At 45.1% G+C, this 25,362-nt stretch overlaps 1 protein-coding gene across 7 annotated transcripts in view; it reads left to right on the top strand.

Annotated features, from left to right (window-relative positions):
- RGS12 (regulator of G protein signaling 12) overlaps nt 1–25,362 on the top strand; it is a 267,131-nt gene that overhangs the window by 153,718 nt on the left and 88,051 nt on the right. For all 7 annotated transcript variants that reach the window (XM_068276279.1, XM_068276271.1, XM_068276261.1 and 4 more), the window contains one exon: nt 23,175–23,196. In XM_068276279.1, coding sequence (XP_068132380.1) covers nt 23,175–23,196 — 22 coding nt within the window. The remainder of the gene's footprint in view (nt 1–23,174; nt 23,197–25,362) is intronic.

Raw genomic sequence — 25,362 nt, 5'->3', positions numbered from 1 at the left:
CCGGGAAGTTGGATGCGTTCCCCATATAGCCTATGGGGGGTTGACACATCTGCCCTGGGTGACAGCCGGACCACAGCGGAATATTGGAGCGGAGACCACACCCGTGGGAAGTGGGAACAGCGCTACTTTGCATATTATTCTCCAGGGCATATCCCTGGACTTTTTTACGTATGCTAGACTGTTCTTGGTTGGGCCGTATCTAACGTGTGTACAGATGTCTGCTGAGGTTGCTTAAACCAAAATTGAAGCTGGAAACAAAAAGTCAGATACTTATAGAGTTCCTTCAAAGCCTTCCCTGTCCTCTCTGTGTCCAGGTTCCAGCGCTCTCCCTTGTTTGAAATTGCTGCCTCCGGGAGCCCTCGCTTTCCCAAGTGCTCCCAAAGATGGGCCGCTCTATACTATGTATGCGCAGTACAGAGCCACCCATCTTCTGGAGCTTGGGGACACGAGTGCTCCCTGAAGCCATCTGAGGGTCCCCAAAGGCATATTCGACCAGTTGGTTAGATTCATGCAACGGGGACGACGGCGGCAAAAAAAAAAATGGCACAACAACTTGAGTCACTACGCAAAATGCAAATTGTACGCAAATTCTGCTATCTGTGAAATATATTAGTGGCTGAAAGATAATGTACTTTAAATCAGGGCTGTGGAGTCGGAGCAATTTTGGGTACCTGGAGTCGGTGGTTTCAATAAACTGAGGAATCGGATGATTTTTGTACCAAATCCATAGCCTTTTGTAAAAATTAGACTACGGAGTCGGAGTCTCGGAGTCAGAGCAATTTTGGGTACCTGGAGTCGGAGGTTTCATAAATTGAGGATTCGGGGTTGGGTGATTTTTGTACCGACTCCACAGCCCTGCTTTAAATTGACACAAGCAGTTTTTGGCATGGTCAAATTTGGCATACTGGAGTAAGCCCCAGAAGCTTGAAAGTGAAAATATACGATATTCAAGTCTCCTGTTTTATTATTATGAAACGACCAGCTGAAGGATATCCGGTTTTGCAGGAATGGTTAGTTTACCGCTATGTAAAGCCAGGTACACATCATGCAATTCCACGTCAGATAGACGGGTCATAACAGTTATTCTGACAGGTCCGTTCTGATTTCTGATCAATTTTGTATAGAAGTGATCAGAAAAACATTCCGAAATCAGATCGGAACACTCACACATAATCGTTTCCACGTGTCTATCCGATGGGAAATTGCATGGTGTGTACCAGGCATAACAGTACTTTTATGATGATCGCTACATTGCTGTTCACTACTGGGATAATGAGGAATGCAGATTTGATTACTTTGCAATCGCTGCCAGCACTGGTTTTATTGTGAGAGACGAGAGGGAGCATTGCGATTGTCCGAAAGACACACCTAAATGACTTGCGTGGACGACTGCTATTGTACAATGGCTTCTGCTTTTAATTACCTTTCCATAGGACAGCACATGTCGCTTGCTATAGCTGTGCAGCGTGTCTGTACACTAATTTTCCTTAAATCTGTCACCTGAAACACTCTCCTTGAAGGACAAGCACTGAGCGTGTGTGTGCAGCTGTCAGCAGCAGCTGTAATTGTTAAAGAGCCCTGGCTGGCTGGCTCCTGGAATGTGTCCAGCGCTGTTAAGTAACGCATTACATGTCACGGCTTGTGTTTTGGTGCTCACATGGTTATGACAATGAATGTCTTCCCTCTGACTCCCCATGTGTCACTATACTGTGCTGCTCAGCAATAAAGCATGGAGAATTCCAGCTATGGGACTGGATGTTCAGTCATCACCCCATTACATACACAAGGGCTGCCCGGCTCTGCGGTACATACGTGACTGTTTACAGCTGTGTTCTGTACTGAATGTACAGCTTTTATCAGTACTGTATAAGAGCTGGCCTGGTCAGTGGAGCTGGCTGATCATACTTACCTGGAACAGACTTCCTAGAGTCAGCAGATGCTGAGAATCCCATCAGCAGCTCCAGCAAGAGTCTCTCTGGTGCGTTTAGCACTGATCCGTCCCAATGACCGGCCTCCGTGTCACATGTCTGAAGAACATGAAAATCCAGCTTGAGAAGAGATCGCGCCCTGTCTGCGAGGTAACCTATATATCCTGATAAGGAGAGTGTGCTTTGCTGTAAAGACGTATTCTAGGGTACTGTTATTCAAAATTCTTTCAGCCTCTACCCCTTTATTGTAAAATGGTACATTTCAAGTACCCCGTGTTGTGGGTAACATCCCCTCAAGTACCCTTTGAAGCATATAGATCTGTTGGCAGTACTCCATAATGGTGCATAAACTATTTTTAAAGTCTTTAATATTGTACTTTAAATTACTACAAATACTTGCTCATGTTTGTTTATGTATAATGTACTTCCTTGTTTTTTATGGTAACTGCTTCTGGACGGCTGTGATTGAAATCTACGCCTTGTTTGACGCTGTTATACCTGCCAGGGCGTAGATTTCACATCGCCGCCGGACATTCTTGTCGATCTCGATGCTTTTTTTCCCACTGCAGCTCACTCGCCCTGCCGTTTCTATGAAGGCAGAGCTCTGTGAGCCGGTCAGGGGCCGATTTCATTGACCCTGTCATCAATGTAAGCAACTCCCATTGGTTTACATTGATCACATGGTCAGGAGCCAATGAAAGCGGCTCCTGACCGTCTCACAGGAACTCTGCCGTCGTAGAGGCGGCAGAGCGGGTGGCCTGAGATGACGGAAGTTTGGCGTGGGCGACAATGGCAGCGGGTATGTGCGGTGATTCATCTGCATCCGGCGGTTTCTGGTACCAGCAGTCTCTGGTCCTTAAAGGAGCCATCAGGGGATATGAGGACAATAAGTGCTACTTACCCGGGGCTTCGTCCAGCCCCAAGCTCCCAGCATGTCCCTCGCTGCAGCTCCGCGGTGAGCCGTTTGCCTGTGAAGCTTCCCGATCCCCGGCGATGTCAGGCCGACCTGGAGGTCGGCTTGTACTGCGCCTGCGCGAGCGGCGCTGTCAATCACCGCCGCGTGGACCGGAGCGCACTGCGCAGGCAACTTGTTCAACTACTGCGCTGAAGCCAGGTAGGTAAATATTGCAGGCGCTATTTCATATTTTTGGGGGCTGCCAGCGCTGGATCCTGAAGGGTGAAGTGGACGGTGAAGCCTCATTAGGATTTTTTTTTACAATTTTACTTTAAAACTTACATTAAAGCAGGATTAAATACTGATTTTTATTTTTTTTTTAAATAATGAATTATATGTGTATATAAATCATTGCTCCCCCAATTATTATTAGACAGTGATTAGGATGTACCTGTTCCTATGTGTGTAATTGTAATCTGTGTGGAGAGCCTAGGTTCCATAGAGATGTTTAGTGTAGGAGCCATGTGGTCCTGTTATGATTTCTTGTGTTTGTTTATAATCTTATGCAATGTGTGATGTAACCATCAATAGCTGTGGAGCATTCAGAATCCAGGCAAGAGAACTAGTCATGTGTTTGTATGACACCTCCAGGACATTGACAGCCAACCAGTCTTTATCACAGAGTAACCAAGCAACCCAAAACACTATATATGTGTATAGGGGGCTAAAACAGACCAAAAAGCCCTCCTACTAAAAAGCAATGCTTGGTGTGATTTGCCTCCTTTTTTTTTTTTAGCCCCCTATACATTCCTAGTGGTCTGGGTTACCCCGAGCTGCTTGGTCACTCTGATGTACTGGTCCAAGTCCTATCCCATACAGCCATATCAATCCCTTCCATGCACTGATGAGGACCAAAAGTCTGAAACAGGCTGTCTACATGTGGGGTTGATATGTTTGTGTAAAATTTAAAGGTATAGGCTTGCTATTCCCCAGCAGTTTTGGATGCTAACCTGGCTTACGGGGGCATGAAGAGATAATTTGCATATTCAGTAGAGGTGCATTGTGGGTAACCACAAATATTCACTTGAAGCTGAATGATTTAAAATGTCCTTCTGTTTTAGGAAGGATCTCACCAAGCAGTCTTTATCAGGGATTCTGCTAAATCCGAGATGTTAAAACTGAACCCAATAGACCTACACATGCACCACAGTAGTTCAGGCAGAGTGCTACAGACGCAGGCTAGTGATGCGTACTGTTGCTATGGAGATTGATGATGATGCGGTGCACAGTGGATCGGCGTCTGGCAGGCGGGGTGAGGAGAGGAGCAATGGGCAGTGGTGTCGCTGTTGGTTATAATCTGGCATGCTGGTTGGAGACACCTGTAGGCATGCAAGATTTAGGACCTTTTTGGCCTAGTGTCATCTGCAATGTGTACCTGAGCTGGAGAAATGTAATTTGTACAGTTTTGTGTAGATGAAGGTGCACTACATGGCATTTCAATTTTTTTAAGAATACAGGTATTTGTTCTTTATTTCAACAATAATTAAATTTGTGACCAATATTTTGTACCATCCATGTGGTGACGAATCTACATCTAATTATTGTTGATGGAGGTTTTGACCCTTGTCTAAATTTTTGCTGTAATCCTGTCTGAGGGGTGGAGGGTACATTTATCAGTCACTTAAATTAAAGGGGTTATCTGGCATGTTTAAAAAAAATCTAAAACTGACACTTACCTGGGGGTTCTTTTGGCCCCCTGCAGCTGTAATTTTTCGCGCCATCCTCCTCCAATGCTCCTTTCCCCACCGCCGGTAACCTGCTAATTATTCATCTAACTAATCTTCATTGGGAGCTTACTGTGCAGACGCAGTACGAAGTTTTCTTGTACTGCACCTGCGCAGTAAGCGCCCAATTACGCAGCGTGGAAGCGAGAACCGCGCATCCGCAGTTCTATTAGTCTAGTTCAGGCATGGGCAAACTTGGCCCTCCGGCTGTTAAGGAACTACAAGTCCCACAATGCATTGCAGGAGTCTGACTGCCACAGTCATGACTCATAAAGGCAAATGCATTGTGGGACTTGTAGTTCCGTAACAGCTGGAGGGCCGAGTTTGCCCATGCCTGGTCTAGTTATAGACGAATAATTAGCAGGTTACCGGCAGCGGGGAACTGAGCATCGGAGGACGACGACGTGGGACATTACAGCTGCAGGGGGCTGATAGAAGCCCAAGGTAAGTGTCAGTTTTAGCTCTTTTAAACATACCAGAGAACCCCTTTAAGTATCTGGATAGTGTACTGGTTAAAAGACAACTGTAGCAAGAGGGCTATGGAGGCTGCCACATTTATTTGCTTTTAAACAATACCAGTTGCCTGGCAGCCCTGCTGATCTATTTGGCTGCAGTCATGTCTGAATCACACCAGAAACAAGCATGCAGCTAATCTTGTCAGATCTGACAATATTCTCAGAAACACCTGACCTGCTGCATGCTTGTTCAGGGGCTAAAAGTATTAGATGCAGAGGATCAGCAGGATAGCCTGGCAACTGGTATTACTTAAAAGGAAATAAATCTGGCAGCATCCACAGGCCTCTTGCTACAGTTGTCTGCCTCTGACACAGGAGATTTGGCTTCGAATCTTGGCTCTTCCTGTTCAGTAAGCCAGCGCCTATTCCACACATTCCAGAGTACTGGAAATAAATATGGCGGCCTCCATATCCTTTGCAGTTCAGGTGTCCTTTAAAGTATTAGAGGAAGAGGATTAACAGGACAGCCAGGCAACTTGCATTATTTAAAAGGAAATAAACACGCCATCCTCCATATCCCTCTCACCTTGTGTTCCCTTTAACTGAATGATTATGTAATCCATTGATTTTCTGGAAATAAAGTATTTAAATAGACAGTTTTAGGCCTCATTCACGCCTAAAATTGAAAACGTTTCGCGTTTTTGTGCGTTTTCCCCCTCCCGGCGCTCCACTGTGCGCTGCGTTTCTGGTAAAAACGTTTTTCGAAGCACTTTTCCAGAGCAATTTTGTAATTCACTCGAACTCTTTGACCTGGAAAAGAATAAATAGAATGTATTTATTCTCAAAAACGCGAATGCAATCGCCGCATAAAGAGGTTTATCGCTCTTCTTATACCTTCCATTATAGCAAAAACGCTCCAAAAATGGTCCAGGCACCGCTTTGCTGAACGCACAGCGCATGAACCGCGCTGATCTGTACCTTCTCATAAAGAGTCATTGCACAAGTGTTTTGTGGGCGATTTTTTTTTTTTTTAAAAAAAAAAGACTGAAAATGCCCCCAGTGTGAACAAGCTCTCAGACACTGACCCGCTCTCAATCAACTAGATTTGCGTGACTGGGCATTTCACAGCATAGATGGTATCTGATAAAAGCTGACGCTACACTGGCACGCTCAGATCCTGTCCGGATTATTTAGTCATAACCATTAATGGAGATCAGGGCGTCACATCAGACGTGGAATGATGGTGAGATGCTGACAGACGTGTGGAAGTGACTTTGCCTCTGTGCAGGTGAATGTCTCCTGGAGCCATTTCCTGAGAGACAAAAGATGAATGATTAAATTAGTGATGAATATAAGCAGTCTGTGCTTCTGTTTACTGTGTATTGTAAAGAGAACCTGTCCTGTCACCTTCCTATGAAGCTTGACACTTGCCGTGACTAGCAGATTGGATGAATAAATAAGGGCCCCATTTGTCACAGCTTTACAAGATGGGGCTCACTTGCTCAATCCAATCACTGGTTTGTCACATGACTGGGGTCAGCAGAATACCCAAGCAGCTTGGGGTGACCCAGAACTACTGGGAATGTATAGGGGACTAAAAGAGACCAAAAAGCCCTCCTACTAAAAAGCAACGCTCAGTGTAATTTGCTTTCTTAAAACGGAAGGTATCTGCGATAATTGATAATTCGGCTTTCAGTGAGCAAATGTGGTTAACCACAATGCATCACTCCTGAATATGCAAATTATCTCTCTATGCCCCTGAAACCAGGCACACATCCAGAACTGCTGGTGTATAGCAAGCCTATGGCTTATAAATGTAACAGAGCCACATCAACCTAACATGCAGACTTGCCTGTTTCGGACTGTTGGTCCTCCTCAGTGTATGGCAGGGATTGATATGGCTCTATGGGATAGGGCTTGGACCAGAACAGAATACCCCAAGCAGCTGGGGTTCCTGATAGTGTCATATGTCTTCTGGATACGTGGAAATGTCCTGAAATATAAGTATTATATACAGTGTTCTCCCCAGAATTATTTTCCAGCCAGGTGGCATGAAATAGTAGCCGGGTGGCATGAAAAAGCAGCCGGGTGGGGAGAGATGAAAATGCAGGGCAACTCTGCTTACAGCATAGGAGGTGGTGAGGAGGTGAGCCAATGCCAACCGGGTGGTCACCAAATCTAGCCGGGTGGAGCACCCGGCTAAAAGAGCCTGGGGAGAACACTGATATAGCTGTTGTATACACATGCATAAGCTATGGAAGTACTGTGTTTAAATGAGAAAAGACCACAACCAGAAATGACTTATTTGCAGGATCATTTTGTGATTGAAATGTCTGAATTGGGAAAGTCTCTCTCTTTTTTTTTTTTTTTCTTTTTTCCCCTGATTGAACATGGTCAGGATGGCCAGGTTTGTTGCAACAGAACTCATCGTCCGCACGTACAGGCTGGCTATTTGCCTATACAGCAATAGGAGAACAGAGGCGCCAGCAGGATATATTTAATTTTTCATCCGCTTTTATCCTGCTGGCGCCTCTGTTCTCCTACTGCTATACCGTGTCCACCCCTGGTGGAGGGGTGATCTGCCCTCTTTTGCATCTACAGAGAGAGACTTCTTATCCCTGAGTAAGGACAGGTCTAATCTCCTCACCTGCCTATACAGTGGTTGCCTTTGTGGTAACCCATGTTTGTGAGTATAATTTTCTCACAATAACCTTTACTTCATTAATGCTTAACATACTACACTATATTGGGCTCTCGGTTTCTCTACACTTTACTTGCCTATACAGACTCGGCCTAGCGATGTCGCCCAACATCTATCAAGTGTGCGTACAAGCCTTAAGTTGGGCTTCACTCAAAAACATCTGATCTGCATGCTTGTTTAGGGTTTCTGGCTAAAAGCATTAGAGGCAGAGGATCAGCAGGATAGTTGGGCAACTGGTATTGTTTAAAAGAAAATAAATATGACAGAATCCATACCCCTCTCACTTCAGGTGTCTTTTAAAGGAAACATCGGGATTTAAAGAACATGAGATCTACTTACCTGGGTCTTCCTCGAGCCCCTGAAAGGCCATGTGTCCCTCGCTGCAGCTCCGCTCCGAGCCGGTCTCCCGGGATCCCCTCAATAGCAGCCACCAGCCTGGCAAGGTCAGTGGCCACTGTGCATGTGCAAGCATGCGGCCGCGCCACTCGTTATCCCGCTCCTGTCAACAGGAACGTTCTGTGCAGTACCTCCGCGCCTGCGCAGAATGCTCCCGTTGTCAGGCGCACAGCTGCTCGCTCAACACATGCGCAGTAGCCACCGACCTTGCTGGCGGCTGCTACTGAGGGGACCCCGGGAGACCGGCTTGGAGCGGAGCAGCGGTGAGGGACTCATGGGCTTCCAGGGACTGGAGGAAGCCCCAGGTAAGTAGATCTCATGTTCTTTAAATTCCCTGATGTTTCCTTTTCAGGCGTGCCAGATCTTTACCAACACTGACGTCCAATCGACCCCTGAGTGCATTGTTCTCCTCCTCACCCTGCCCCTTTTGTGTGCTGCATATTGAAGCTAGTGACGCGTCTGTACAGGCCTTCAGCGCTTAATTCTCACTTGGGGCATCATATACAGAGCTTTGCGGACAACAGTTCTCGAGTGTGTGTAGCTTCATAGTGTGTTATGGTTTTTAATAACACTACATCAGACAATTGATAAAATACAGGGAGTCTTTTCACTTTTCTCGCGTCTGGTAAATGGTTGTCTGCAGTCTAGGGCATTGTAATCCAGCCTTCCTTCATTTGTACAACAAATTACCTCACGTTTGCCTACGTTAACACTGTTTTGTATTCTGCTTTGGATTACTAAAGCAGCATGTGGTCTAGTGCTTTGTGTAACTAGCGTAAATTCTCAGAGCTGAAATACAATAAAGGCCCATGGGGTGTGAGCCGAACAATTAAGCCTCAGGCTACATTAATCTGTATTGTAGAACGTCACATTGGGGTGTCCATGTACTTAGGCTATCAACATTGATGAGCCCTGTAAAGATGAGTTCAAGACAACACAAGTTTGAAAAGCTATAGGTAGTCATACATCTAGCGATGATGGGCAGATTCGACCAAGAGACAAATCTCTCGCTAATCAAATCTGACTAGAGTGAGATCTGTCGGCTGCCCATATACCGCAGGCTGATTACTGATCGATTTCATGCTGAAATCAGGAATTGGCCTTGTAGCTCCGCATCCACCACATCACTGCAGTGTTCTTCCCAGGCTCTTTTAGCCTGGGGACTCCACCCGGCTATTTTTGGTGACCACCCGGCTGTTATCTGCTCACCTCCTCCTCTGCTGTAAGCAGAGAAGCACCAGCCCTGCATTCTCTCATCTCGCCCCACTCGGCTATTTTTTTTATGCCACCCGGCTGGGAAAAAAAACTGGGGAGAACACTGCACTGGCCTAACGTTGTCCCCCTAATATAAAATGTGCCCGGTGCACTATCCATACACGCGCTCCACATGGTTGCCAAAGTAACGTGGGCGTGCGTTAGACGTCACAAGCGTCCATGTATATGCCGGCAACCACGTGGGGCGCGTGTAAGGACGTAGCCCGACGCCAGCGTCGTACATGGACAAGTAAAGTATAGTGCATCGAGGGGGCATTTGACATTAGGAGGGACAGTGCCAGGGGTTTTGTCGCGCTCGTTGCTCATCCTGATATTGCTCGCCGTTACCGCCGCACACCCGATCGACCACGTTGGCCTGGCATCTTGCAGCATGCCCGATCGACATGCACAACCCGAAGTTGGTCCCATTGCCGATCAGGCATGCACTTGGCGGCAGCAATTTTTATTTGTTTTGATAATTTAATTAATCGGATGGTCTATCGACTGCCAAGTCGATAGATGGATGCTGTAAGTGCGTGTTTCCCAATCCAGATGATTTTAGGATCTGCTTTTGAGGGCTTGTTCTCGTGACAAGATATTTCTCCACTGCTCATCTCGTGGAACTGTCTGCCTCCTAGTGAGGTCATGTCTTGTTGGAAGTCATGGGTTGAAAGACGTGACCATGACCAGCCGTGAAGGATTCAAGCATGGTTGAAGCCCGCCACAGTCTTCCCTCTGACTGTCCTGAAAGATTTCATGCTGTGCTTGTCATAATGGAAAGCCTTTTGCCGATCATTTTATGGCTGATTACCAGCCTCATTAGATCTCTTGTTCATCCTACACAACACGTGTTCACCACATCTGCTGAGCACTCCGGAAACTAGAAGGACAACAGGATTTATTAATGCAAGTGCTGTAGGCCCTATGCAGACACTGGACTTTTAGTGCCCAGAGCAATCATTTGTGGTCATTTCAGATGAAAATCTTGCATCAGTAGGCGTCCCATAGTGTCATTTAGTGAACAGTGTTAACTCGTAAACGACCAACATGAACAAGTGCTTTTGTTCTGCTATTGTCCACTCAGCAGGGCACCATCCACTTATTCTCCGATCATCCTCACTCCGCTCTATAGAATAGAACATGCTACTTGTCCGGGTGCTGAGCAGTACAGAGACTGTTTCCAATGACAAAAGGCCTTGTACACACGTATGAGGTATGACAGGTATCAGGACCGGATCCCTTGGGTGACATTGCAGGGTGAGGCGGCACCTAGTGACGTGTTGTGTTGCTAAGCATAGGGCCGACAGAGTGGTGTGCGAGTGATGTCACGTGTTGGGTCGGGTGAGTGAGGTGAACAATGCTGTCAGTCAGCGATCAGCCAAATCAATCCATATCGCAGGCCAAAGTGTCGGGTAGCATCGGAGAAATCTGTACTCATGTTAGATTCCTAGCAGATGCAGTCGTTATTGGACATGTTTCATCTAATGTGCATACAAGGCTTTAAGCTAAATTCCATATTAACTTGTCCACGTTTGGGGGTGACTTGCTGTGCCGTAGGGTATTTAGGTACAGGTCAGGCTTTAAGTGGTCACCTAGTGTTTTGGCTCGGCGTTGAAAACCTGGGTTCCTTATTACTGCAACAATTTTTCATTTCTCAAAATAACTTATAACCACATATGTACATACATGCAACTTTTGCCACCTGAAACTGTTGTTTCATTGATAACACTGACAGCCAATCCATTATCCATGGCAGGCTGCAAGTACTGCCCCTGTGATGCAGCTTTTCAATTACAAGCAAATCGCGAGCTGCGTTTGCGAAACCTGCTTTTTCAAATTGGAGCGATTGCGCCGTGGACTGTCTGAAACAAAATGCGGTCACATCGAAAATCGTGCAGCTTGACAATTGCAGTTTGGGAAAAATCAAAACACGGTAATGGAAAATGAGCACCGTGACTTACATGTAAATCAGTGCAGTTGAGATCTGCAAAGTCGCTTTTTTGAGCGGATCGCGGCTAGTGAAAAGGAATCTAAGGTTAAGAGGAATAGAAGCAGGAGTTACAAAGTAATGCCTGCTGGCTGACTGCTTGTTGCCCACATTACTATGAGTGGTGCACGGTAGACTGAGGTACTGGTACAAGCACAAAACTGAAAGGAGCTCAAAATATCTTTACGGTGGCCAAAAATTTAGACCTTTGCCTTTGTTGCCTTTAGGGTTCAGAGCTCTTCACATTCTCTCCCAGTAATTGATGGCTTTATTGGATACCTTGTCATCTGCCTGGGTTTTTTGTTTTGTTTTTTGACACTGTACTAAGGTGGATCTACTAAGGCTGGAGAACTTAAGCATCCAGCACACCTGCTTTGGATGTTTTTTTTAAAGCCCTAGTTCATGTAACGCCCCCCCCCCCCCTCCCCCATTCATTTTTGCATATGTTAGTCAATTTGCATGAATTGTCAATGAATAAAGTTTATCATGCATTGTGCTTCTGTACCTTTTTACAAGAATGCATTTTAAGTGGCTGGTTACTGTAGATCGCTTTCTGTTCAAATGACAGTGCAATATGGCTTTTATAAACACTATTCGGAGGCTGTGGGAAGATAACTGTATGGAAGGATGAGACTGCTGAGCTCCAGTGCTGGCCACAAAGACAAAATCTCTCAGCAGAGGTAAGTAGTGGGTGGGGTCAAAGAGATCTCCTCTGTGCTTAATTAGCAACTCCCACTCTTCTGGCAGCAAGAAGCTACAGGGCCAAGTCAACTAGGTGCTGGGTTTGTTGGATCACTTAGGATGTCCATCTTTAGTCAATGGGACCCCATTATTTGTCATATATTCAGTAATGTGTTCTCCTCAGTCTTCGGTGCAGTAGAAATCTGCAGTACACGGGCTGCCGCCGTACCTGGCTACATGTATCTCCTCACACACAGAACTGAGTGCAGCGCTCTCCTCATGTGCACAGGGAGGGAGATAACAGTTCTGTACTTGTCAGAAGGGTGAGTAAGCGAGTGGCTGTGCTGAATTCCTTGGCGTGTGCAGGCAGAGTATGGCTGGGTCCCTCCTGACTTATGGCAGTGCCTGGGAGCTAGGACAAGCAGTTCCCCTGCTAACATGCTGAGGCTCAGGAGTGGAATCTGGAGAAAGCAGACTTATGATTTCTGTAAGAAGGTGAGGGGCTCTGATGATGAATATGCAGATTATAGCTCTGTGACTGACAGCTGTGGTGATAACCTGACACTTTGTTTTATGAGGCGCCTGTCTGTGGAGGCAGGCTGATGCTTCCTGCTCTTATCTAGGGAAAAGTAGCTGCATGCCGTGCTGGCTCTCACAGTTATGGTACGGCAAGCAATAGTTTTATTAAAGCGGACCTGAACTCAGAACTCCTCTCTGCGCTAAAAGATACACAACAGAATAATAACCTTTAAACAAAAAACATTTCTTTGTTACAGCTGATACAAATCCTAAAATAAATCTGCATTGTTTCTACTTCCTGATTCACGGAAGCAGACATATTGTTTACAGCCTGTGCTTTCAAATGGCTTATTTGCTTATCTGCCATAGGCAGTCATGTGACGCAGGGGGAGATCAAATGACAACTTGTGATTAGACACAAATGAGGGGGAGTTACACAGGCTAAACTTTTTTTAAATACATACAGGGTACATTTCTGTTATGCTTTTCTTGTGTCCTGTGCAAGAGTTCAGGTCAACTTTTACAAGGTGGTAAAATATCGCCAAGGGGAAAACTCAGGAGAAAAAGTTATTTGCGTATGGGCCATGGTTTCTTCTGAAATGCAGGGATGCTGGGAAATGTTCTATTTTCCCCACATTGTGTCAGATGACTACAGCTACTGATCTCCCCAGCGTCTGAATGTAGAGAGCAGAGGAAGAAAGTGGTGACGAGCACATTTGACCCCTGAGGCATGTACTTGTATGTACGTATATATTGACTTCTCATTCGGATAGCTGTTAGATTTGCCATGTTCAGTTTTTGCTTTTGCTGGATTTTTAACCCCTGGAGCTCCTGTGGAAATTTCCAGCCCAATAATGGGAACATGTGTCTGCATGGAATATACATTATATAATATAGAAAGGCTACTCCTGTGTATGGAGGCTGTGTGAGCTCATGTAGTAGAGGAAAACCTGTAATTATCGCCCATGTAAATTGCATGCTGTAGGGTCATCAGGCTGGATATCACAATACAGAATTGCCATAATACAAGAAAACAGCGTGGTAACTATAGGTTCTGCCCTGACAATGTTTCTGCTTCCAGGAGCATCATGATTGGAGCTGCACACAGCTTTGTTTATAGGGAAGGTTGGGTTGCACAGCATCAGTAGCAAGGCACTGTGCATTATTCTGCCTTGCTTTACACAACTCTATTGTCTATTTGTCTGAAATCTAGAAGATAAAAATATGTACACATAAATGTTCCTTGGCTTACAGGACAACCGAGGTGACATGAGATAGTCATGTGTATGTACAGTGCCAAGCACACAAATAACTATGCTGTGGTCCTTTTTTACTTTCTTTGCCTGAAAGAGTTAAGCTGGCCATACACTAGGCCGATTCCCGCCAGATCGACAGCAAATTCGATCACTGGGATCGAATCTGCTGTCACATCGTTCCCGCAACACGCCGAATTTCGATCCATTTCGTCCGATCCCGTCGATCGTTCCGTGCGGAAAATTACCGTCGATCGCCTGCGGGTAGGGAGCGCGTCGCTAGCGGCGTTCGAGTTCTCCACGACCGACGCAATAGAGCCTGCATACATTACCTGCTCCGCCGGCACGACTGCCCCCGGTCACCGCTGCTCCGTCTCCGTTCTGGTCTGGTCTCCGGGTCCGGCATGCTTCACTTCTTCTAGCCCGGCAGGAAGTTTAAACAGTAGAGGGCGCTCTACTGTTTAAACTTCCTGCCGGGCAGGAAGAAGTAAAGCATGCTGGACCTGGAGACCAGAGCGGAGACGGAGCAGCGGTGACCGGGGGCAGTCGCGCCGGCGGAGCAGGTAATGTATGCGGGGCGGGGAGCGGCAGCAGCACCACCACCACAACAGATTGTGAATGGTTTCAGGCTGAAATCGGTTCACAATCTGTTTGCAGTAAAGGTAGCCATACGATCCCTCTCTGATCAGATTTGATCAGAGAGGGATCTATCTGTTGGTCGAATCTGATGGCAAATCGACCAGTGTATGGCTACCTTTAATCAGGTATGTAAATGACGGTTTCTGTCCGGGTTGGACTGGGTCAGACTATAGCATAACCCTCACTGATAAGTAATTGCAGCCATAAAACACTTTCCTGTCAGTAAATGGTTTCTGAGAGCAGGGAAGAGATAAAAAGGGTCAATAATTCATAGATTTGAGCTCTGGCATACCTCAATGAAGGTGTCATTGAGCAGAGACTATGAAACAGTAAAAACTAGATTTACATATAAATCAATCATTTTTAGGAGGAGGACAGATACAATTTATTTCATCAGTTTATTTTCACCTCGGAAGTTCTTAATTGATCATTTGGGCAGCACTGTGGCATAGTCACCACCCACAAAGCATTGGGTCCCTTGTGTCTGCATGGGTTTTCTCTGGGCACTCCGGTTTCCACCAAAGAACCTAGAAATAAGTTAATTTGGCTTCCCCCAAAATTGCTCCAGAGTACGATGGACATATGACTACGGTAGGGATTGGATTGTGAGCACCTATATGTAAGTACTAAATAATCATTTTGGATAACCCTCCTTAACCACATAACACCCCCGCCCCCCTTTCCCCTGCTGGACGCTGTTGTCGTGCACTGTGCGCCCGTCTTTCTTCATAGCAACAGACTTGTCATTGTGCTATAGAGGATTGAGGTGTCTGTACAGTGCTTGGCTCCCAAAGTCTCAAGCAGTGTGTGTGTGTGTGTGTGTGTGTGTATATATATATATATATGTACACTTCATGGCCAACACGGTGGCGTGGTGGGATATAACGCTCTCGCCTTGCAGCACTGGGTCCCCAGTTTGTTTCATTTCAGCCAGGGCACTATATGCATGGAGTTTGCATGTTCTCCCCATGTCTGTGGGTTTCCTCCAGACACTCAGATTTCCTCCCGTATCCCAAAAACATACAGATAAGTTAATAGGCTTCCCCCTAAATTGGCCGTAGACTACAATACATACGCTACACAATACATACATAAATATATGGCTATGGTAGGGATTCGATTGTGAGCCCCTCTGAGGGACAGTTTAGTGATGATACAGTATACTCTGTACAGAGCTGGGGAAGATGTCAGCGCTATATAAATGCTTAATAATGACCATTCCTACACTCTGTCATGGCCACTGGCTGCCATACCAGACAGCTCATAGTGTTCCTGAAACACCTGGAAGCTATACAGAGCCCCAAAAGCCCTCTATTAAAAAGCAATGCTAAATGTAATTTGCCTTCTTAAGATAGACGGTATTTGAGGCAATTCAGCTATAAAGGCCCACTATGCCCACCAGGGCGGCTCCCCTCCGTGAATCCTTCCACTGGCTTCCTATCCAGTCCAGAATCAGATTCAAGATATTGTGTCTGACCTACAAATCCATCCACAAAACCTGTCCAACCTACATTTCTGATCTTACTCAGAGATACACACTTAGCCGCTCACTCTGCTCCTCCAATGAACTTCGCCTGACCGTCCCCCGCATCACCCAGTCCCATGCACGCCTCCAGGACTTCTCAAGAGCCGCTCCAACACTATGGAACTCCCTACCTCCACCCATTAGGGCAGCCCCCACCTTCAAGAAGGCCCTCAAAACTCACCTTTTCACTCTTGCCTACCACCCCTCACAATTGCTCTAAACCCACAGCCGAACTCTGGTCCCCTACCTCTCGTGTCCCTACCTCTCCCTCTAGATTGTAAGCCTTTGGGCAGGGTCCTCACTCCTTTTGTGTCCTACCTGATCATGCACCTCTATTACTGTGCACCCATGTTATGCATTTGAGTGAACCTAACTTGCCTAACTCCATGCTCCCATCCAGTGACTGACTAAGCATTACCTTGTACTCATACTGTGCTGTGTGATCTGGTTTTCTTGTATTCCTGTATTGTCATATTGCTGTTTGTCACCCCTAAATATTGTCTGTAACCTAAATTAATGTCCAGCGCTGCGTAATATGTTGGCGCTTTATAAATACAACAAACAAATAATAAATAAATATGCGATTTTTATGCCGTTCTGTATATTATTTTTTTTTAGCGTTCGCTTCGGTATTGCAGCGTGGTTACAGGTTTACGATTATTACACGAATTAGGTTTGGTGACGCAACTTAATGTGGTTTCCCATGATGCATCATTCCTGGATATGCTGCAGAACATTTCCCCGTTCTCTGCAACTATTGGCTGAGAAGTTCTTGTGACGAATTACATTTTCTCCGCCCAGTCTGTGGCCAGCGATCCATCAGTATTGATCACTTTTATGGCATTTTGTTTAATGTTTACAGTTTTGCTTGAAGGATCAAGCACGTGACTAAACTCCCTTTTATATGTGTGACAGTCCTGCTAAGCCATTTGTCACCAGAAGTGTGACAATTCCTGTCAGCACTTGTCACCCACCTCAGAGTGAGCTGCAGCCCGTGCTGAGGAAAGGCATTGGGGGCCAGTACCTCCTTTGTGTCGCCATTTGGCCTGATCTGAGGGCGTTTGCTGACTAATTCAGGGCATTCACTGATGGGAACAAATGAGCTTTCTGAAGTGAGATGATTTAATTGCCTCTATTGGAGTGCTATGTTTTATGTAGAGCTGTCAGCTGTGACAGGAAACACAACAGTGACGGCAGCTGGTGAAGAAGACAAAAGGTGATTTTATCTGTGAATGGGTGGCTGAAAAAAAATGAAATATAGATTAAAAGGAAAATGCAGCATTTATTCAGAGGCGCACTTGTAGTCTGTGGGGCCCGGTGCCATTGCCAGGCTGGAGCTGAGGTAACGCCGCTGTGCCAACCGCTATAATTGCTTTCGCCCTTTTATAAATTACCCAGCTAATGCCGGGCAGGAAATTGTACCTGAAATGGAGTTTAAAGTGGATCTGCAGGGAACATGAGTGAAACACTGCTGGATAGTACATGTATTAAGGAGCCTTTTCATAGCCTAGTAAGATTAAAATGAGACCTGAATACCTTATTTCAGTCTAATCGCTCTGGTCTTTTTATGTTTTTTTTTTCTTGTAAAGTGGGTTTGTCTAGGGCAGCTCGGTGGCGTACTGGTTAGCACTCTTGCCTTGCAGCGCTGGGTCCTGTATTGGAATCCCAGCCAGGGCACTATCTACATGAAATTTGTATGTTCTCCCCGTGTTTGCTTGGATTTCCTCATATATCCCCAAAACATACATTGGCTTCCCCCTAAATCGGCCCTAGACTACGATACAAACATAAAACAACACAACACAATTGCATACACAGACATATGACTATGGTAGGAATTCAATTGTGAGCCCTTCTGAGAGACAGTTAGTGACAAGACAATATTCTGTGTACAGCGCTGTGGAAGATGTTGGCGCTATATAAATACTAAATAATAATAGTTATCTTGACTGAGGGGTTGTTCATACTCAGCATTTGCATGCATCGCGTGGAATTGCAATTTTGTGTTTGTCACAAAACAAATGTATTTCGAGGGCATCACCCTGCTTTTTATTTTATTTTTTTATATTTTTGTGCGTTTTATTTATTTTTATTTTTTAAACCGCGCTGGAACAATGTATTTTTATTTATATATATATATAATATTTTTTTTTTTTTTTTTTTTTTTAATTTTGCTTGTGTGCAATTCGCATTTAAAACGCAGAAATGGAAACGCAGAAAAGTTGCAATTGTTATGTGAAAATCTTATCTGATTTTGAAGTTCATTAAGTGCATTATCGTGTAAATGAACTTCATTGGGATGCACAGGAAAATAAAAACAAACAGGGAAATGTTAGTTGGAGCAGTTCTGGGCACCTGGAGACCGAGTCGGTGGTTTCATAAACTGGGCAGTCAGAATCACATGATTTTTGTACCAACTCCACAGCCCTGGTACGGATGTAGACGGATGATAATTTTTCCTGGGCTGTCTACACAGCCCTAGGAAAATCGCATACAAAAAAAGCAGAATTGCAGAGGAAAAAAAAATTAAAGGAATAACCTCCCCCCCCCCCCCCCCCCCCCCAAAAAAAAAATAAAAATAAAAAATTGCGACACACAGAATTGGATGTGTGGAAAATTGCATGTGGAATTGGCATAGACAAGTGTCAATGCTGCCTGAGCTGTAAGTACGCCTAGCTTGCTTTGTATAAAAGTATTACGCTCATATTTGTGTTCTCTGAAGTAAATGTACAGTTAGTCATTGAACGTATCACCGGAATCAAGGTTTGTTGGTTTGATGTCTGCATTTCTGCTCCTCAAATAACACCGGCACACACTTCACTTGTGCTCTTTATAGCTGTGCTGTCAGGCAGGAAGTAGTACCTGAGGAAAAGCTGTAGAGAGGTAATTCTTTTGCTTACTTTTCATCATTGCCCACTTAGGAACACAAATAGCCTAATTTCCAAAGCTTCCAAATGAACAAGTATGACCCTTCTCTTTACAGTGCAGTGTGATAGAGTACGGGCCTATCACACTTGTGTACAGGAGACAGGTGTGTGTGTGTGTGTGTGTGTGTGTGTGTGGGGGGGGGGGGGTGTTATAAGTATCCAGCTTCCCCTTAAAGAGGAGCTGTCAGCCATACTATCTCAGAAAAAAAACATACTTGCTCTACTTACATAACATATGTATTGCACTCTCCACGTTTTGATTTTAGTGATCTTTCTACAGTAAAATGCTTTTAGGACCATTGTAGTCCCTTACACACTCCAATGAGTTCTGGGTCACCATGAGCTTGCTGGTTAGTCTGTACCTCTCGGTGTTACAAGCCCTACAGCATAGAGCCAAATTAATCCATGCCATGCACTGATGAGGATCAAACAATCCGAAACAGTCTGTATGCAGGTTGGATTATTCTGGCTCTGTTCAAATTAACAAACTGACACATCATTGCATTCCAGCGGTTCTGGAGGTGTGTTTAGCTTCTAAGGGTACAATGGTTAATTTGCATATATTCAGCAGTGGTGCCTGGGAGACATCTCAAGCTCACTCCAACCTGAATTATCGCAAATTCTTTCTGTTTTAAGAAAGCAAACTTGTTTTTCTACAGTAAAAAAAAGAGAAAATCCTTCTTAGCATTTCCCATTTTAAGTGTGGTTATTTTGAAGCCAATCCCAATGTCCTTTCCCGCCTTACTCTCCTCTGCCTAATTTGCCCGCCCTTTACTATGGAAAGTGCATTGTCTCAGCATGAGAAATATTGGCCAATCCGAGAGGAACAGAGGTGTGGGAGGGGAAAACAGGTTGGAAAGAGGCTTCAGAAAATAAAAAAATGTCCAATCTGAATTTCGATTTTTTTTTTTTTTTTTTTTTTTTTTTTTTTAATTTTCCGTTAGATTTTCGTTCAGTTCTATGAAAATCGATATAAAAAAATGTGAAATTGAAATTCAGATAGGCCATGTTGGAAATAATTGATCTGGCAGGTAAATCTGACAGAAAACTGTATGGTGTGTACCCAGCATTATAGCTATTATTGTCACCACTTCAATGACTCCCTGAATAACGATCATGTTTATATTGTGATAAAGGCCCATACACACGTCGGATTTGCGCGAACGACGGGTCGTTTGAACGTTCCGTCGTTCGCACGTTTCCGCATGAAATCCGGCGTGTGTACAGACTATCGTTCGGGAGATAAGACTGGTTACCAGCGATCCGCCCGACTCTTCTCTCCCATACTATGAATAGATCCCGGGACTTGGTGTATTGCTCCCAGGGAACATCGCCTCCCATAGAGGGATAATAGATCAGGTTTACCTGCAGTGTTTGCTGAGATAGCTGCACAATGGAGGTGTAATCCAGGCAGTATACTGGCTCTATTGTCCACACTACACAATCATCTGTCTCTCCAAGCCACATTCTACAACACAAACATGTCCCCATCTATCCCAATCACACACCTCTTGTTTATGTGACGAGGGGTGAAAGTTCCCTGCGGAGAGTTTACATTGTAAGATATCTGGAATATTTGTCATGTGGCGCTGATTGTGATGGAACAACCTTGGGGAAACGTGTGAATAAATTGTTAGGCTTACAGCCTTGTTCACGCCAGTCTACTCGCCTGCGTTTCCAATGCAGAAAAAGTGCGCTTTTGCTTGTGAAGCAAAAAAATTGTATACAAAGTATAAAGCCCCATCTACACGATACGATTCTTTGTGCGATTCAATTACGATCCTATTTACGATCCAATTAAATCAGTCATGTTCAATCGGGATTTGATTCGATTTGCCATTGCAAAACAATGGCAAATTGAATCGAATCGAATCCCGATCGGACATGTCGAATATAATTGGATCGTAAATAGAATCGTAATCGAATAGCACAAAGAATCGTATTGTGTAGATGGGGCTTAAATCTGTATATGCTTTTTAAGGTGGCCATACACTTAGCGACTTGGCGGCCGATCGACCATCCGATTGTATAACTCTTATCCAATCGGATGAAAATTGCGGGACGAGCATGTTGATCAGATATGCTGCAAAATGTCGGGCTGTGGTGGTTGATCCGGTGCATGGTGGTAACTGCGAGCGATATCGGGACAATCGATGAAACACGCGGCGCTGTGTACGCAGTGTATAAATGTGCATGTTTGTGTGCCTTTATACATTACCTGTCCTGTGTCGCAGTGCCTATCCGTTTTCCGAATACGCTGTGCTTCCATTAGCCCCATACACACCCCTGGCGCATAGCACGAGGCGAATATGTGATGTCACACGTGCGACATGCCGGCTAATGGAAGAGCGACGGATTTGGGAGATGGCGGTCACAGCGACAGATGCACATTTATACACTCCGGGAACCGCGGCGAATGTGGTGGATGCAGCCAATTCCCAAGAGATATAAGCATGAAATCAATCGGGAATCGGCCTGTGATGTACGGGCAGCCAACAGATCACTCTCCAATCAGAAAGAGATCTGTCTCTTGGTCGATCTGCCCATACCTCGTCTGATGTATGGGCACCTTTAGATTTTCTTTTACCAAAACGGTTGTAATTTTGAACATTTTACGGTGTGTATTGGTGTCTTCTGATGTAAATACCCCCCTGTAGCCATCCACCAAGATGTATCTCTTTCGACAAAAGACAAGACAAATAACATTCATATTGCGTTTTTCTCCTGGCGGCCTTATAGCACTTGAGCTGCAGCCGCTAGGATGCTCTCAGTAGGCAGTAGCAGTGTTAGTGAGTCTTGCCCAAGGACTCCTTAGTGAATAGTTGCTGGGTTACTGAACACGCTACTCTTGGCTAATTGCTCCATTTCCAGGTGGCTTGCATGTCTTCCTCCTAAAAATTCAAAATTGTTACACTCCCATATCCGCCGGCAAGCTCTTTCTGTGTCCCTCTCTTCTCTCCATTGCCTGTGTCCCATGACAAGGCCTGGCATGTCCCTGGTCATGTAAGCTGCTAGCCATTGGGCTTCTAGTGTCATTGGACTCATCTCTCAGCTGTCAGCTGGCTGCCTCGGTAGAGCAGCTAATCTGTATGTCTACTTCCATGAAAGCAGGAAGTACACACACTGCAGATAAATACTGCAGGATTTATATCTGCTGTAACAAAGAACTGTTTCAAAGTTATTAAGCTGTTGCTGGTCTTTAAGAACAGAAAGGAAGTTCTGAGTTTAGGTCCCCTTTAAAGTATACCTGACCTGAGGCAAGGCATACAATATGTTGCAGTGACCCCACTTGTCTTTATCCACTCCAGTGGGGGCTAGAGGATTCTGGGTAAACACGACTTCCTATGAATTCTAAGGCCTCGTTCAGACTATGCGCTGCCGTGCGCATTTCAGCAGCGCGTAAAGTGTGCGACACACGAGCGGTAGAAAGGCATGGACAGCCCTTCTACCGTTCCCATCATATGCGCTGCACAGCAGTTCGATGCGCTATCGCACTGCTGCATGCATATTTTTGGAAATAGCAATGCTGACCCATTCACTGTAGTGAATGGGATCAGCAGCGCATAGTAACTCAGATAAGGTGCGATCATACGCATTGCGTTCCGATCGCACTGTCATCTTCGCTAAATGATGTGAATGAGGCATAAGGAATAACGTGCCAACTTGGTGCTGATTATAAAAGGACGAGTGTTGTCCCCAGAGACCTGTCATGTGCTTACAATCCATGGAGCATCTCTGTGACCTCCTGATCTCCTTGTATGCTGCACCCCAGTCACTGATTCCCAATGCATGGCTCAGCAGCCTGAGAAGTAGTCGCATCCTCTTGGTGTACTTGGTATTCCGGAGTGGGAACATTCCCTTTTCAGAATCTTTGCCTATGCAAATGACTGTGGAGTATTTTTATCCTGTCAGTGATTAGTGTTTTTATGCAAAACCAGCATATTTTTTTTTCTTCTATGAGCTGCGTGTGACTGATAGGATAGAAATTCTGATTATCCAGGGAGGGGCTGCTGAGTTCAGCTGGCGGAGGGGTGGAGCCAGCTGCTGCTCACATTGATGTCTTTTGGCAAGAGCTCTTTCAGGATATTTTGCGCTTTCTGAGCCTGACAGATAATCACAATTTTTACTTTGATTTTATGTTTAGCGGATTTATTTATTTATTTCGTTCTTTCGGTTTAGGCATTGTAATGCAGTTTCTGTACACTCATGTCTCTCTCTTCTTTTCCGCAGGCTGCTACAGTCTCTGATGGAGGTAAGTCCATACGCTACTTCTCTCTTTATTACTAGTATTATTATTATTATTGTTATCATTTCTTATTGCATTTGCACAGTGCATTAAAGTGACAACAGACCAGTTTGTAAAAAGTCAGAATGCTATGTTTTTTTAATTTTAAGAGTGAGTGAGTCGATTTAAATGGCATTTGTCAATGATTTATTTTACATTTATGTGATCTTGACGTATCGTTTGCTCCCAGTCAGTGTCACCTATACGTCCAACCGACTCTGCAGACAGTGCGTAAGACAGGCAGAGACGTTTGTGTGTGAAATCTTGCAAACATCAGATTTGACCAAAATTAGAGTTAAAGACGTGTCATTAACATGCATTCTTTGTGATCGGACTATGAACTCTTTATGACCTGCTGGTTCCTTGGCTGTCATGCTCATCCTCTGGTTTTACTGATTAGTGAGCCAGTTACCCAAATTAATCAGGCAACCTATAAACTGGTTCTTGTTGGGGTGACCAATTTTCTAAGCAGTGTAAGGAAGTAGTTCTGGAAAAGACTAATCCCACTCCTCTCTTCAGAATGTGAACTTCCACCAAAGAGATCATGACAGACAAAAACCCAAGACTGAAGGGAATGGGAGGGATGCAATTATTAGCTTCATTTTAAAAAGCTTTTTCTTTGTTGTAATACCCATCCACTCATCAGTACACACAGTCACAGACCCAGAATGAGTGCAGTTCAAGGGACTTTGCTCCACTGACCCAGAACGAGTGCAGGTCAGGTGACCAGGGCTGTGAAGTCAGCACAAAAATCATCTGACTCCAACTTCAACTCTCCAGTTTATGAAACCACCGACTCCAGGTACCCGAAAATTGCTCTGACTCCTGGACTCAGACTCCACAGCCCTATCAGGGCAATGGAAACCAGGGCTGTGGAGTCAGAGCAATTTCGGGTACCTGGAGTGGGAGTTGGAGTTTGGGTCGGTGGTTTCATAAACTGAGGTGTCGGATGATTCTTGTACCAAATCCACAGCCTTGGTAAGTATTAGACGAAGGAGTTGGAGTCGAGGAGTCAGAGCTATTTTTGGTACCCGGAGTTGGAGTCGGTGGTTTCATAAACCTGAGGAGTCAGATGATTTTTGTACCGACTCCACAGCTCTGATGGAAACGCTACAAAAATCATCCAACTCTGATGAATGTGTTTATGAAAACTCTGACTCCGAGTACCCAAAAATTACTCTGACTCCACAGCCCTGCAGGTGACTTGATTCCACTGATCCAGAATAAAGTGAAGGTCAAATGACTTTACTTCATTGATCCAGAATGAGTGCAGGCCTGGTGACTTGATTCCATTGTTCCAGAATCAGTGCAGATCATGTGACCTGACTCCACTGATCCAGAATGCAGATGAAGTGATGTGACTTTACGCTAATGCCTTTGACCATATGATTGGTTCAGGTGTGATGCTGGGCATGCACTGGTAAATTATGTATTCTCAGTTGAATAAATGATCTCAATCTTTACCTGGCTTACCACCTTGCACGGTGCAATATTCATCAGATATCAGCAGAAATCTGAATATTGATTGGATGCCACCACTGCTAGCTTTGTACCGCTTGATGCAGTTCTAGGCAACGTGGCCACAAGTCAGGAAAAGAACCAACCTATTTGACCATTTAAAATCAACAGATGGTGTATGGCCTACCTTGACTCAGAAACTGGTGAAGCCAAGGGATCATCATGACGTGTAGCATAGCTTAAGAAGGGCATAGCTGTGGCTGCTTCTGGGTCCCTTTATACTGCAGGTAAATAGAAGCCAAAGAGCTGTGTAACTGAGTGCACCAGGTGCTCTAGGATCCTGACAGGAGTGGGATTATGTCGTGATGCAGAGGTTCGAGTCTTCATTGATGCAGCCAAACTTAGTGGCTACTATCTGCAGATTCCAGTCACACAGGCATCTCTCTGCGGGGTCCCCTTTAAATGCATCTGTTTCCTGCACAGCCCAGTCAGCTGAGTGATGTAGTACGGCTACGGGCGGAGGAAGATACCGTCCTTTGCATAACACAAGTTGTAACAAGTTGTTCAGCAGGTTTCTGCTTAGGTATGCTGAGCTTCTTTACAGTGAAAGTTTGAATATCCATTCCTGCAAAGAGATACCCCAAGTCCCTCACAGCCACCGGCGGGTGCTTCCAC

Source organism: Hyperolius riggenbachi, chromosome 1 (genome assembly GCF_040937935.1).
Source record: "Hyperolius riggenbachi isolate aHypRig1 chromosome 1, aHypRig1.pri, whole genome shotgun sequence".
Lineage (NCBI taxonomy): Eukaryota > Metazoa > Chordata > Amphibia > Anura > Hyperoliidae > Hyperolius > Hyperolius riggenbachi.
Note: the sequence above shows the minus strand (reverse complement) of the source record. Positions and strands in the feature narration are given on the sequence as shown.